General features: G+C 58.1%; 2 protein-coding genes across 2 annotated transcripts; one reads left to right on the top strand and one right to left on the bottom strand.

Annotated features, from left to right (window-relative positions):
- Positions 1–3,445: 3,445 nt before the first annotated feature.
- Positions 3,446–6,321, top strand: C1QL4 (complement C1q like 4). The gene is made up of 2 exons (XM_026501561.2): positions 3,446–3,982; positions 6,142–6,321. The coding sequence occupies exons 1-2, from the start codon at positions 3,446–3,448 to the stop codon at positions 6,319–6,321; spliced, it is 717 nt and encodes a 238-aa protein (XP_026357346.1).
- Positions 6,322–7,687: 1,366 nt separating this feature from the next.
- TROAP (trophinin associated protein) lies at positions 7,688–14,036 on the bottom strand. Its single transcript, XM_026501958.3, has 15 exons — positions 13,941–14,036; positions 13,537–13,691; positions 13,262–13,433; positions 12,578–12,735; positions 12,351–12,488; positions 12,079–12,161; positions 11,523–11,575; positions 10,932–11,044; positions 9,954–10,070; positions 9,764–9,847; positions 9,605–9,664; positions 9,250–9,375; positions 8,485–9,118; positions 8,017–8,210; positions 7,688–7,833 (listed from the first exon to the last, which is right to left on the bottom strand). The coding sequence occupies exons 2-15, from the start codon at positions 13,678–13,680 to the stop codon at positions 7,786–7,788; spliced, it is 2,124 nt and encodes a 707-aa protein (XP_026357743.1). The 5' UTR covers positions 13,681–13,691; positions 13,941–14,036; the 3' UTR covers positions 7,688–7,785.
- Between the last annotated feature and the right edge of the window lie 74 nt (positions 14,037–14,110).

Here is a 14,110-nt window from a genome sequence, read left to right as displayed (position 1 = left end):
GGCCCTCCTTCCCCTCCCCTTCCCCCATCAGACTCGTCCCCACCTCCACTGCCCTTGCCCCGGCCTGCAGCACACCGTTCTCTGCCTACTTTCGGTTCCCAACCACACCACCTCCCTGGGGCCTCCCAGTTTGGCTGCCTGGGGAGCTCTGGATAAATCATCCCAGACCACCCCAGCCTGGGCCTCAGCATTTCTTCTTGAGCCCAGACACTTGGCTTCTGGCCCCAGGAGCACTTGCTGGCCTTGACCCTACCCAGGTCCCTCGTCCGCCGAATGTGACAGCTGCAGGGGAAGCAATAAGGACCTGGTGAGCTGGCAGCTTCATTCCAGAGCGTGGGGAAAGAGCAACAGAACATGAATAAATTCATGGAGCTGGCCCCTCAGCTCCCTGTGAGCCAAGCCTGCTCCCCCCACCACACAGACCCGCTGCCGCCTGCAGCCCTGCTGGTCACCGCAGCTCACAGCCTGGGCTGGGGACGGGAGGAGAAGGGACGCTCCAGACAGAAGAGGGCTGGGACCTGAAAGGGGCTGAGGTGAGGGGCTCAAAAAGAGGGCCTCGGTGAGTAGGAGAGTGGGGTGGGGAATGGGGCTGAGCAACGAGGGCCTCTGGTCAGTGGAGGGAGGGTAGGGGAGGGGGGAGGAGGAAGGAGAAGGGTGGCAGGACCTGGGGACGATGGGGCTTGAGGATCGGGCAGGGTAGGCCAGCGTGAGCCCTGGCCTGCTCTCTCCTCTCTGATCCATCCATCATCCAGCCTGGGGGAGCAGTTCCGGAATTAGACATGCATGGGGCCGACAGGGCCCTCAGCCCCCCGAGGAAGACAAATGGCGACAAAGACCTTGAATAAAATTTGTATTTATGGTTGGAGGAGGAGGCCCCTCCCCCACTGACTGCCAATCCTTTCTCTCCCAACCCTTTCAAGCATGTAGGGGCCTCCCTCCACACCGGCCGAGCCTCAGCAACCTCTTTCTTCCTGCACCATTATGGGCTGGGAGATGCAGGAAAGGGGTACAGAAAACGAGATGAGGGGAATCACCTTCCATCCAATAATCATGCCCTGGAGTGCCCTGTGCCCTCCATCTTGCACAACTTATTCCTATATATTACAGTCCTGGCTTAACCTAGTCAATAAGAGGTCCTTTGCAGCTGTCCACCTCCAGGGTCTCCAAACATCCCCACTTTTGCCAGTCCCGGAGCCCCTTTTCCAAATCTCTGGCCCTGGGGTCCCTTGGGAGCAAGAAATTTCCTCCAGAGGTGCCAGGCCCTAAGGAAGGATGCAGCCACTAGCTTTTTTCCCTGGACCCTGACCCCTCAAAGAGAGGGATCTATCAAAGCTTGTGTCCCCTCTTGGTCACTCGGAATGACAGAAACAGTCACCTCTCACAGGACGGTGCCCAGCATTTAATCTGCATTTTAGTTGCGTTAATTTGCATAACCAACTTCAAATCCCTCACGCAAACATTTACTATGTGGGGTCCAACCTCTTTGGGTTTCCATCTAACCACAGATTTTTGGGAAGGGGAAGGAGGCAGAGATGCTGGGGCTGGACAAGTTCTGGGACTGTGGCAGGGGTGGTCCTGGGCTGGACAGGCAGGGCAAGTGAGAGACCGAAGCTGCTTTCTGACTCTTTCTCCCCAGTAGATTCTCTACTCTTCAGTCCTAAGACAGGAGAGATGGCTTTCATGGGGCCCCACATTTAAGGGCTAAGAGGAAGCCAAATACAAAAAGCTCCCTTCAAACAGCACACACACACACACACACACACACACACACAGACAACACACAATCCACAATCCCACTCACCCAGAAACACACAAGGCCAGGGTCCCATGGCCTCAGCCACACTTGCCAGCACACTGTCACAATGCACAGACCAGAGCCTACCACTCTGTTAGAAGAACCGCCCCGCCCCCGCATCTTCCCCACAGTTGATATGTCACATTGGAGTCCGAACACGGACCTGGGTGTCTCTCTGCAGCGCGCCATTTACATTTCTCTCTCGATCTGTCAACCTGTCTCGGCTCTTGTCTCTCTCTCTCTGTCTCTGTCTCTCCCTCTCCCCCTCTGGGCCTGTCAGTTAGTCTCTTTTCGAAGCTTTGTCTCTGTCTCTGCGTCTCTATCTGGCTTTCTGTCTCTTTGATTTCTCTGTCGCTCCTTCTCTGCTTTCCTGTCGGTTTCCTGCTCACTCCCCCAGGCTGATCTGTTTTCACTCTTGTTCCCTCACCCTCTCTGCTGCTCTGCGCCCCCCAACACTGGGGGTCGAGGGTAGGGGTGGCTGGGAATTTGCCTTTTCCAGTTCAGGCCAACATGTACCCGTTGAAGCCTTTACCATATGTTATTGGGTCACGGCACTGAGGAGCGTGGGGTGGCGAATTTCTATCTTTTATCTCCCTTCTTGTTTGTGGGCTTTTCTTTTGGTATGGGGGGGTGCGTTTTTAGCTCTGGAATCCACCTCTGTCTTCTTTCTGAGTGTGTATGTCGACCCCTTTTTATCCCATATCTATTTCTGGCTTCCTCCGGGTTCTGGGAATACCAAACTCAGGGTGGGGTGAAAGTAAGGATAGGGTGGGGGCAGTGAATCCCTGCAGAATCGGCTCAGAACAGGCAGGAACAGAGAAGCTGGGGGGACGCGTGTGGGGGCCTCTGCCTGCCCCGCCCCCGCGCTTCCCACTCTGGGCGCCAGGGGTCGCTCCGCCCCGGGCCGCTTATAGAGGCTCTGGCCGCGCAGCGGCTCACACCACCCGCACTGCCGCCCCGGGAGGGAGGGGAGGAAGGTTAGGGACGCAGAGAGGGAGAGCTCTAGCTGGAGAGAAACGCGGGGCCAGGGCTCTCGCAGGGGCTGGGGCCGCGGCTGGTGTAGAAAGGTGCGTCAGTGCTCTCCAAAAGCCAGAGCGCAAACCTATGAGGAGGTCGCGTCCGGTGGGCGCCACCCGCAGCGCCGAGCCCGGGACGTCCAGAGCGCTGAGAGTAGTCCCCCGCTCCGGCCGGGAGCGATCCGTCTGGGTAGCCGGGGACCTAGGCGCCGCCATCCTTGAGAAAGCAGCTGTCTGGAGAGCAGGCATCCTAGATCTGTAAGAAACCGGCCGTCCGAGAAGCCGCTGATTTCAGGCGCCCGGGAACGTTAGGCTGAACAGGAGGGTAATAGAGGACCACGGGTTTTGAACCGTCGGGAGCCCCCTGGCCCAACCCACGGGGGGGACCTCCGCCTTGACGGCAGGGTTGGGGAACGGCACCGCTGAGGCGGGAGCCCGAAGGGGCGGGGGGGCCGGGCGCAGCCGTCGGGGGGGTCCCGACCCAGGCCCGGGCCCGGCCACCGCCTCCGGGGCCCGCGGAAAGCCCCGGGCCTCCGCCGCCATTGCGCCCAAGAGTGAGGAGGATCTGCTGGCCCTGGCCGCGTCGCGGCTGAGCCGCCGCAAGCGGGTGGCGGGCGCGGCCGTCGGGGTGGCCATGGTGCTGCTGCTGCTGGTGGCCATTCCGCTGCTGGTGCACAGCTCCCGCGGGCCGGCGCACTATGAGATGCTGGGTCGCTGCCGCATGGTATGCGACCCACACGGGCCGAGAGGCCCTGGACCCGACGGCGCGCCCGCCTCCGTGCCCCCCTTCCCTCCGGGCGCCAAGGGAGAGGTGGGCCGGCGCGGGAAGGCAGGTCTGAGAGGGCCTCCAGGACCCCCAGGTCCCAGAGGGCCTCCAGGAGAGCCGGGCAGGCCCGGTCCACCGGGTCCTCCCGGCCCCGGCCCTGGCGGGGTGGCGCCCCCTGCCGGCTACGTGCCTCGCATTGCCTTCTACGCGGGTCTGCGGCGGCCACACGAAGGTTATGAGGTGCTGCGCTTCGACGACGTGGTGACCAACGTGGGGAACGCTTACGAGGCGGCCAGCGGCAAGTTTACCTGCCCCATGCCAGGTGTCTACTTCTTCGCTTACCATGTGCTCATGCGCGGCGGCGACGGCACCAGCATGTGGGCCGACCTGATGAAGAATGGACAGGTGAGGTGCCCCTCCCCCACCGAGGCCCAGAGCGGACCCCGTAGCTTTCTAAATCTCCCTGCACTCATTGCAACCGAGGGCTGCATTCGAACCCCTCCCCCCAAAGCGTCACTGAGTCCAGAAACGCCAGGCTGCCAAGAACTTATAAATTGTTTCATTTAGCCGAAGAGGAATTGGGGCCAGAGAAAGGAAATGACCTGCCCAGGGCCAGGGTCTCACTGAGCATTAGGAATGGTGTCAGACTCAGAACTCAGGACTCGAAGCTTAATGTCTCTACAGCTGCTAACCTCGCGTTCCAACTATAGGCAACCCTACACCAAAACTTTGGTGTCTCACCCTGCCAGTTAGTGTCTTTTCTTGTCCTGTCTTGGGCCACCCTCTCTTCCGAGGCAGCCCTTTTGGCATTCCGGTTTCCCAGCCTCAGGGTGGGTGAGTTACCTGGAATCTGGCTCCTTCGAATTAGAATGGAATCCAGGTCTCTGGCAATGGGCAGTCAGCAGCTGTTCTCCCATGGGGGCATTCAGCTTGGATTTTCGAGTAAAAGGTAAAAACGACAACACTTGCCCAGGGCCTGGGACCAATTCTAGAGCTAGCCTTACCCTTAGCTAATACAGAGTCGGTAGGCAAAGGTGGAAATCGTGTGGCAGTTCACGGTCCAGCCAGGCAGCATGATGAAAGGGATTTGGAGGGGAAAAGAGGCAAAGGACAGATAAAGCAGAAGCTTTGGACCCCGACCTGGTTCTGTAGGCCCCACATCTTCCCTGGCAACCTCTGGCCTCCAGGTTCTGCTGCTCCCTGCCTCTGTGGTCAGAGTTGGAGTCATTGCCACCTTGGCTTGGGAGAACAGCTCCAAGGACTCAGCTGGAGAACCGGGGCATGCAGAGAGGAAACGAGAGGCCGCAGGGGTGGGGGTTGGGGCAGGCGCTGAGGCCTCACAAGCTGCAGGGTGTAAGACTGGGGCTAAGCGGTGACCTCTGAATGCCCCGCACCATAGGGTGATGTTGATCGTGGCGCACCAGGCCTGCTGGTCCTGGAGGTCCGAACCTGGTCCTGGAGGTCCGAACCCGGTCCTGCTACGGCTGCGGCACCTCCAGGACTAGAAGGCACTGCACTGGGGTCTCCTCCCAGCAGGGCCGCCCCAGGAGCCCACGGAAAGAGTGTATGTGTCTGTATGGGAGTGAGAGCTGTATGTGTGTAAGGGAGTGAGAGTGTGCGTGCGTGATGCGAGTGTGTCTGTGGGTGCGGGGTGTGAAGGTGTGAGAATAGAGCAGTGTCTATCTGCATGTGGCACTGAGTAGGTGTGTGTGGTCTATGCAGGGTATCTGTGAGCAGGGGGAGGGGGCGAGTGTCTGTCTAGAGTGTGCCGGTTTCCGAGGGGCGGGGGCCGCGCGGCTCCCACTCTGTATTCCGCGGCGCGGGCGCTGCGGCCCTAGGGACGGTAAATAGTGATTAGAATAATGATGAATAATTAATGAGTTAATAACCAGCCCCTGTGGGACAGGAAGAGGGGGGTTGGGGAAGGGGCTGGCGGCCCATGGCGACCAGCAGCGAAGCCAGAGGGAAGAAGGGATTACCTGTTGGGGCGGAAGGCGACCCCCATGTCGTGGCGCCAGTGAGCGGTAGAAGGGGAAAGGGCACCCAGAGGCAAGAATGCATCATTGCACCTTCCCGTGGCCGGCACCCTTGCTTGCATGCTACAGACACACCTGTGCCCTATCACTGAGGGAAGGGAATGGAAGTTGTGGACGTCAGAGCGGGTTCAAAATCTTAGAAATTATCCTACAGGCTAATTTTGTTGTTTAAATGATAATAATAGCAAACCCTATATAGCGTTTTCTAGGTGCAAAACGCTGTTCTAACACACTTCACGTGTAACAACTCATGCAATCCTAACAACCTTAGGAGGTCGGCTCTATTATTACCTCCCATCTTATAGCTCAAAGGCGTGAAACCTGTCGAGTCGCACAGCTAGTGAATGGCAGTGCCTGGGAAGCTCAGCGATCTCCTGCCCTCTCCCTGTCCCACCTCACCGCCCAGCCCCTGCAGCCTGCTCCCCTCGCGCCGCCTTCCCAGGCCCAGCTGCACCTACTCCCCCCAACGCTTCTGGCCACCGCAGCTCCGCACAGAGGCTGAGTGGGTTGTTCTGTCCTCCCCGCTAGGTCCGGGCCAGCGCCATTGCTCAGGACGCGGACCAGAACTACGACTACGCCAGCAACAGCGTCATCCTGCACCTGGACGTGGGCGACGAAGTCTTCATCAAGCTGGACGGCGGGAAGGTGCACGGCGGTAACACCAATAAGTACAGCACCTTCTCGGGCTTCATCATCTACCCAGACTGAGCAGGGCCCCAGCCCCCGCGCCCCCGCTCGCCCTTCGCCTCCGCTCCCCTCTTCACCCACCTTCCGCCGACCCCACCCAAGGCGCCACTCCCTCCTTTGAGAGCCTGGCTGCTGGGCGGACCCTCCCGCTCCCGAGGCGGCCTTGCGGGGTGGACTCTCCACGCTCCGGGGTCGAAGTGGCTGGGGAGAGGAGGAAGCCGGGCTGAGGAGCAGCAGAGCGGCTCGGGAAGGGCCCCCCCCCGCCCCGGGGGTCAGAGTGCACGCCTGTGAAAGCTGACCCGAGAGGGGCAGAGGTCGGGCCCTCTCTACTGCGGGGGGGCTGGGGAACAGCTTTGCTGATCCGGAGCTGTGAGCAGAAAGGAAGCCCGGGCATTTGGTGGTGGCCGTGTGTGCGCGGGGGTGGAGAGTAGAAACAGGAGCCCATCTAAGGTGGGAGGAGAGGAAACGTTTTTCTGGCACTTGTCCCCTGTCACCACAACTTTCTCTCGCCATCCTCTCCTCCCTTCATCTCCATTTTCAGGCTCCAGGCTCCGGCCTAGCAGCCTTCTTGTGAACTGGAGGAACCAGTGAAGTCTTTCGTAGCATTTAAAACTCACTCTGTACAGTCCCTATTTCACCCCCATCCTGCCTAGACCCTGGGGCTACAGCTGCTGTTGCCTCTTCCAATAAAGTGAAGTTGAAGAATGTGTGTGCTTCTGACCTTGGTGCCCAGAACGGGGGAGAATGGCTGACCCTTTCCCTCACTCCTCTCAAGGACTCTGGCCCTATCACTGTCTCCCAGAGGCAAAGGTTTACTTATTACCCGGCAAGGCCTGTCTCTGGGGGGAAGAGGAGGGGAGTAGCCCAGGGCCTCTACTCTGATATGGCAAGGGAGGGTATCAGCTTCCGGAGAGCCTCCTGTAGGGAAACAACGGCCAGCATGACACTAACAAGGGGGGATTGCACAGAAACGGGGGGCCTGGTGCTTTCTGCTCACTGTCTGATGCAGGGGGGCTGTAAGAAGAGCTCTAGGGGAGGAGGGAGTTGCTGATGGCTCCTGGGAGGGACACTGATCTCAAATAGTAAGAAGAGCACGTCCACAAAGGTCCAGATTTGCCATCCCCCACACCGCCAACACACACACACACACACACACACACACACACACTCTCTCTCTCTCTCTCTCTCTCTCTCTCTCTCTCCTAGAGCTTGCTGAGGGGCGGGTAGGCAGGAGTGGGATGTCTCTTCAGGACAGCTTCTAGGTGAGGGAGCCTGGGATCCTGAGAGCCCAGGGCCTGCCTCGAAAGCTGGAGGACACTGCCACCGTGTGGGCAACCGGAGAGCAACAGCTGTAGCTGGCCTAGATCAGCCCAGAGGGAAACAGGCATTGGGACACTTGAGAAACTTTATTGAAGGGTGGAGGGCATGGGGTGGACAATAAATACGGGCTAAAGGAAGGAGCAAGGCAAGGCAGGAGTGGATGCATCATGACAGAGGGTCCTGCGGGGCAGCAGAACCAACTGGAATAAAACACTGGAGAGAGAAAAGACTGTCACAGCCCAGCCATCCTTGACACGGTAGCCAACCCTTCCCCAATGACCCCTGCAAAGGAGCAGAGGCTGGCCCTCCGCCCCCGCCCCTCCCCAGCACACGCACCACCCTCTTTTCCACAGGCGCGCTGTGCAGGCACAGCCTGGCTGCGAATGGGGGGCTCACCAGGGCATCCTGCCATTCAAGTAACGTGGCCACCGGGTTGGTGCAGACCCGGGTGGGGCCCGAGGGTGGGGCTCGGCTGGTGTAGAAGGCACACTCATCATCCAGACGGGCCTCGTGGAAGGAGTGGATGGCAGTCAGACATGCTTTGAGGCGCTGCCTCAGGGCCAGGGTTCGAGGGGCAAGATTGCTGGGACCTGAGGGCCGAGGGCCAGAGACTTCAGGGCAGGCTCTGGAGTCCTATACTCCCACCATGTACGGCCCTTTCCCACTCCCCCACCAGGGGCCAAGCCAAGTAGGAGCCCGGAGCTTGAGGTGCAAGCCCTCCCTTCTTTCCGAAGGAGCGCCAGGCTGGGGCAGGGTAGGTGGGGAAAAGAAAGCCTGGGACCACCTGGGGCAAAGTAGGGGTCCCGCTCCCGGTGGGAGATGAGGACCTCCTTTGTTCGTAATCCCTTCTGACCCACTCCTTACCTGCCTGGCCTGTTGGGGGCCTCTGAGACTGGAGTGAGTGAATAGGGGGGTTGGCACAAAGCGGGCGTTGGGAGGAGAAGATCAGACTAGTGGTCGCTGGAGCCCACGGACTGCAGCAGGGCTGCGGGCTGGACTCTGCACTTCTAGGTTCCAGGGAGCCGGCCTCTGATGCCCCCGGCTCTATCCTAGGGGAGGGCTCGAGGAGTCCAGCCTGCCTGTGGGAGTCTGCCTGCAGGCATCCGGGCTCTACTGGAGGGCAGGGCTCTGATACCTCAGGCTGTTCCTGGGCAGAGGGTTCTGGTATCCCAGGCTCCCTCCTAGGGCTGGACTCTGGGGGCCCTGGCTCTGCTGGAGGGCAGGGCTGAGCTAGCCCCAGCTTTGCTCCTGGGCAGGGCTGCGCTTCCCCACCCTCCGCTGGAAGACAGGGCTCTGGTAGCTCCGAGCGCTGTGACAGTCCGGGAAGGTGTAAGGCCCCTGAATTCTGCTCTGGGGCACTCAAGGTTCTAGAAATCTCAGCCAGCAGGGGCTGAAGTTCAACCATATCCAGAGAGGAGCCTCCATTAAGGGGGGCACACTTGTCCCCAGTGAGCCCTTCTACCTCCTCTCGCAACAGCTGCTGCAGGATATTGATGCGCTGTGGGGAGGAGACGAGAACCCAGGGTGATGTCAAGGTGGGGGTTCAAGCCTCCACCCACACTGCCCGGCTCCCATCCTCTCCTCTCCTCTGTCAATCAGGCATCAAAGCTGCTGCCCCCACACACCCACCTGCATCTTCAGCTCCTGGAGCTTGGGGGTTGTACCGGGGTGGGGAGTTGCCACAGGGGCTTTCCCCGGCCCCTCCTGCACCCTTATACAACTCTCCTGGTCAAATAATCGGACTGCAATCTGCTCCTGCCACGGGAGAGGAGAGGGGCTGTGTGAGGAAGCCCGTGTGGGGCAGGAAGAAGATCGGTCTGATCCCACCCTCACGAGGAAGGGGTCCGGTTAGTTGAGAGGCCCTGAACTTAGATTAGGAGGGCAGCAGGGGAGCACGGGGAGTTGGAGAGTTGGTAGCTTTTCCAGAAAGCCCACTGGCCTCAGTCTGCCGGGATCTCAGCAGGGAAAGACTTCAGATACTTACCCAGGGCAGGGCAGGCTCTTCAGGGCACGACTGAGGGGAGAGGCCCCTCAAACCCTGGGCCTGGGACAGAAGGGAGACATTGTAACTCTCCCTGTACACGTCCATTCCCTTCCTCCCCCGCCCTGGCCTAGGTCAGCTACCTCCCCTGCTCTCTCTTACCTGCTGAACTCTGGGGGCCGATAAGATGGGTGTGAACTGGGTTTTGGGGCGCATGGCAAGACGTCGCAAGACGGAATACGAGGCCTGGGGAGAGAGGGGGTTGCTGAACAGGAGCAAAATCCAGACCTGGCAGGGACCCCAGCCAGAACGTTCTGCCCTCACCCAGCCCCCCGGAGTACTGGATACAAACTGGAGCTGAGGGGCTAGGAGACGGTACACGCTGAGCCCGTCCAAAGGGTGATGGATGGGTGATGGAAGGTGGCACCGCACGGCCAGGGGAGGGTATCGGGTGGGAGGCGTTGCTGTCCTGTGGGGAGGAACAAGGTGGATGAGTGATTGCTCTGCCTCTGCGTTCCCACATCTCCTCATTACAGCAGCCGGTGGGATTCCTTTAAGACCTAGTCAAATTCTGTCTCTCCCTTGTTCATCATCCCTCCCCATGGCTTTCCACGGATTCCAGGGAAGAGCTGAGGCCTCAAGCTGATTTGTAAATCCTTCCCCAGTCAGATCTTGCCATCACCTGACCCTCACTTCCTGTTGTCCTCCTTATTCAAGGCCTTTGCATCTGCATTTCAATTGGCCTGGAACATTCTTCCCCCAGATATCTGCTCCATTCACTTCCCCAACTCCTTATGGTCTTCACTTAAATGTCATCTTCTCAATGAAATTGCAATACCCCTCCCCTACTTCCACACCCCCTTCAGGGTCTACTTTCTTTTCACTCATCACCAACTGACAGGCTATATGTTTTACATATGGGTTTGTTTATTATTATTATTATTTATTTTTTATTATTATTATTATTTTGGTCTCCCCCTTCTAGAACGTAAACTTATTTGCTACTGTGTATCCAGAACCTGGAGTACTACTTGGTACACAGTAACTGGTCAATAAACACTTGTGCAGTCAATGAATGTCAGATCTGTCTCCCTCCCAGCACTGATCTGATGTGCGATACAAATATATACCAGACTGTGACCTCTCAGCGCCAGGCTCCAGACAGCTGCTAAGCAGAGACTAGTCCTACTCAGGACTTGAGCCCATGGGGCAAACACAGACTCAGTTAACATCCCGAGGCCCACCCACAATCCTCCATGCTGGCCAGTGCCAGAGAATTCTCCCAAACATCTCCCCTCCCTCCCCCCATCCCAGAAGGGCCTCATCTCACCCTGGTGTGGGTTATCTCTCTTAATGGTACCCGCTGGGCCAGACCTAGGGGGCCCCCTCCTCCTTCATCTGAGCGAGTAGAAACCTCATGTTCTCCTTCAGGGAGAGAGGGAGCTAGGAGGAGACAGGAAGTTTGTTGTAGTGCTCGAACATACACCAACGTCTGGCACAGGGTTTCGCAACCTCCAAAGAGGGGATGCCAGTTTGACGGCCCCCACTGTACCATCAGGGGTGGGCACCTATTCCACATCCCCTTGGAGCCCAGCACTATCTCAGTAATCACTTATTAATCTGAACACCCCAAGCGGGCAAGGGGTGTGATGATGGCTCTTAGAGCTGAGGACAGAACAGTGAGTGGAAGGTAAATCTTATAGGAAGTGGCAGAGAAAGGGTGGAAGTGGGGACCACCTCCTTTGACCCAAGTGCAACTGGGCAACCTCTGGCCTATCAAGGTCCCTTCCGTTGCGGCTCCTTCTGATGTGGCCCTCCCCTTGAGCCCCACACCCCCACCTGCTGAGCTTTCTCCTGTCTTGCTCCCAACTTCAGGCAGCCCATCTGCCCCTGTTTTCTCCCTGTGGCCAGACACACTCACCGGACTGGACTGGGGTCTCCAGGAGCAATCCTGAGTTCTGGCTCACTGAAGTCCTGACGACAATAAGGACAGCAGCTAGCAGTCACTGCGTACTGAATATGAGCTGGGCACTTTGCTAAGTGCTTTACAAATGTCATCTCATTTAAGTCTTTGCACAACCACCTCTAATGATACAAACGTTATCTTCATTGGACAGATTAAAGAAACAGAGGCTTGGGGGTTCAGGCAAGCTCAGTCTAGTAAGTGCTAAGAGTCAGGAGTCAAACCCAAATCCCATTTGTTGCCCCAGTCTATGCTCTAGCCACTAAACAAAAGAGACAGCTTTTCTCATTTCTGTTCCTTCTTCCCCCACAACCTGAAAAAAACTGATGTCATACTGAGGCCTGGCTGAGGAGGCCTGAACCCTATTCCAAGGATTCACCCTGGGCAGTTACAATTTTCCCCTTCCCCTCCTTGGTTGCTGGAAAGTCTTAAAGCTACCAGAAAACTCTAGCTCTGAGGGACCCCTATATCAGACATTGGATCATTCTTTTCCAAATGATCCTCTTCTCCTCACCGGCTGCTGCCACCTGTCACTCTTCTTAGCTCCTGGAAACTGGGGTGAGCAGAGGGGTGAAAGGAAGGTCCTGAAGGTTGAATCTGACCCATGGGAGCAAGAGAAAACAGCAGAGTCAGAGGTGGGCCACAAACCTTCAGGCCTCACCATCAGCCCCATCAACCCCCACAACCGCTCTGGCTCGTCAGGAGGTCTCTTCCCCGCTAAGGGCCAGCTCTGTCCCAGGAAGGAGCTCACAGAAACACTGAGCATCAGCCCCTCAGGGCACTCACCAGAGCCTCTAGCCTCTGAGAACACAAGGTCCGGCCTCGGGGTCCTGGTCCCTCCAGCCTCGAGAAGCAGGAAGCCCTGGCAGGGTCCAGTCGGTGGGCAGGGGTTCTAGGGGCTAAATATGCAGAGGCCCGGGCACCCTGACACCACAAATGAGGCTATCAGCACAGGCTCAGGATTCCCTCCTCAGTCCACACCAGCCTGATTTCCTCATACCCTGTCTTATTACCTGGCCCCTACGGATGGTGCCTCCCTGGCTCCCTCGAATCAGCACTCTCTGAGCCAGACTGGGCTGGCGCCCTAGGCGACAGCTCTTCACCCCCTCACCTGAGAGGATGGTGGCCAGGGCTGCAGGGTCAGCCACAAACTCTATGGTCCCTGGAGCCTCTGCAAGAGAAGAGGAGAAGGAAAGGTAAGAAGGAGGAAGGCTGAGGGGGCCAGGGGCTGAAGCCTGGTCACCTTGAGGATCACGAGTGAGCTGAAGAGACCCATATTATCGAATTCAGCTCACCAAAGTTCATAGAACTTTACTTTATGTAAGACACTATTCTAGGCACTGGGGCTCAGAGATGAAGGAGACAGCCCCCATTCTCAAGAAGTTACCATCAAACTATAGAGAGGTGACAGGCTGGAGCCAAAGCACAGACACGCTATGAAAGAAATGCTGCCAAGTATGAGAACACAGAGCAATTGATTGGGACTGAGGGAGCTGGAAAAGGCTTTAGAAGAGATACCATTTTGTTGAAAGAATGCGAGGACCTCTAGGGGTAGAGAGTTGTCCAGGAGCAGAGTCCAGGACTCTTACAGTCAGCAGAAGACCAGAGTAGTGGAAAGGTCCCAAACCCCACCGCACCCAGCCACTCCCCCAAGCCCACACAAGGAGGCTGCGTGTTTTCAAGCCTCCAACAGGTACCTGTCTGGGGAGGGCACGTAGGCCCCACATTTTGTCCCCCAGGGCTAGGCCTCAGTTCCTCCAAGGGGTTCTGGAGCTGAGTGCTCCCCACTGATCTCTCTGATTTCTCTGTTTGATGTGTGACTTTTGGACCGGGGCCTGCTGAGTCGAGGCTGAGCTTCTGCACCAATCTCTGGGGGAGGGGAGCACAAAAACTGGGGCTCAGCTTTGGGGTGCATTGGTGGTATGGGCTGTCTGCTTGCAGCTACTGTCTTCACCCACCAGTCCCCTCTTACCTTTGGGTCTTGGTTCTCCTGGTCCAGGGCGCAGGGTTTGACTGTGGGGAGAGGCGGGCGTCTCTGAGAGCGTACGGGAATCTTGCTAGGGGTAGGAGATACACCCCTGAGGACAGGATTCTTCGTGGCTTGGAGGGTGGTCATGACTGCTACAACTGAGATGGGGAGGAAAGCAGGACCTGAGATCAAAGGTCGGCCAGTTCGGAGCTTGAGTTCTGACATTCCTGAAGCCCTCACCTCCGCCCAAACCCATGTGCCTAGAAGACCTGATGCTTCCAAGGCCGCTCCAGGAAGCCGCTCCCTCCAGGCACCCCGATCCTACTCTTTCGCTCCAAGACCCCGAGCTGCCTCTCCTCCCTGTGAGCCCCGCAGCCGCCATTCCCTCCAAGATCTCCGTGCCGCACCTTCCTCGGAACCACTCGGGCTCACTACCACTTCATTCGCTTTTTCTTGACTGGCTTCAGCTGCAGCTACTTCCCCAGTTTGTAAAATACGCCGAGCGCCTGATTGGCTCTTCCGCGCTCCGGCGGAGGCGCGTGACACCTGGCTGAGCAGTCCAATCCACAGGCTTCGG

The sequence above is a fragment of the Ursus arctos genome, unplaced genomic scaffold (genome assembly GCF_023065955.2).
Source record: "Ursus arctos isolate Adak ecotype North America unplaced genomic scaffold, UrsArc2.0 scaffold_26, whole genome shotgun sequence".
NCBI classification, from domain to species: Eukaryota; Metazoa; Chordata; class Mammalia; order Carnivora; family Ursidae; genus Ursus; species Ursus arctos.
This window is presented reverse-complemented; position numbering and strand designations above follow the sequence as displayed.

Bases quoted from the DNA above. Each gene is read 5' to 3' on its own strand.
- TROAP (XM_026501958.3), bottom strand. From the start codon at position 13,680: ATGACCACCCTCCAAGCCACGAAGAATCCTGTCCTCAGGGGTGTATCT. The intron at 13,434-13,536 runs GTAAGAGGGGAC...CCCCTCCCCCAG, and splicing joins AGGAGAACCAAGACCCAAAG to AGATTGGTGCAGAAGCTCAG. The intron at 8,211-8,484 runs GTAAGGAGTGGG...CTCGGCCCTCAG, and splicing joins GCCCCCAACAGGCCAGGCAG to GTCCCAGCAATCTTGCCCCT.
- C1QL4 (XM_026501561.2), top strand. From the start codon at position 3,446: ATGGTGCTGCTGCTGCTGGTGGCCATTCCGCTGCTGGTGCACAGCTCC. The intron at 3,983-6,141 runs GTGAGGTGCCCC...CCTCCCCGCTAG, and splicing joins ACCTGATGAAGAATGGACAG to GTCCGGGCCAGCGCCATTGC.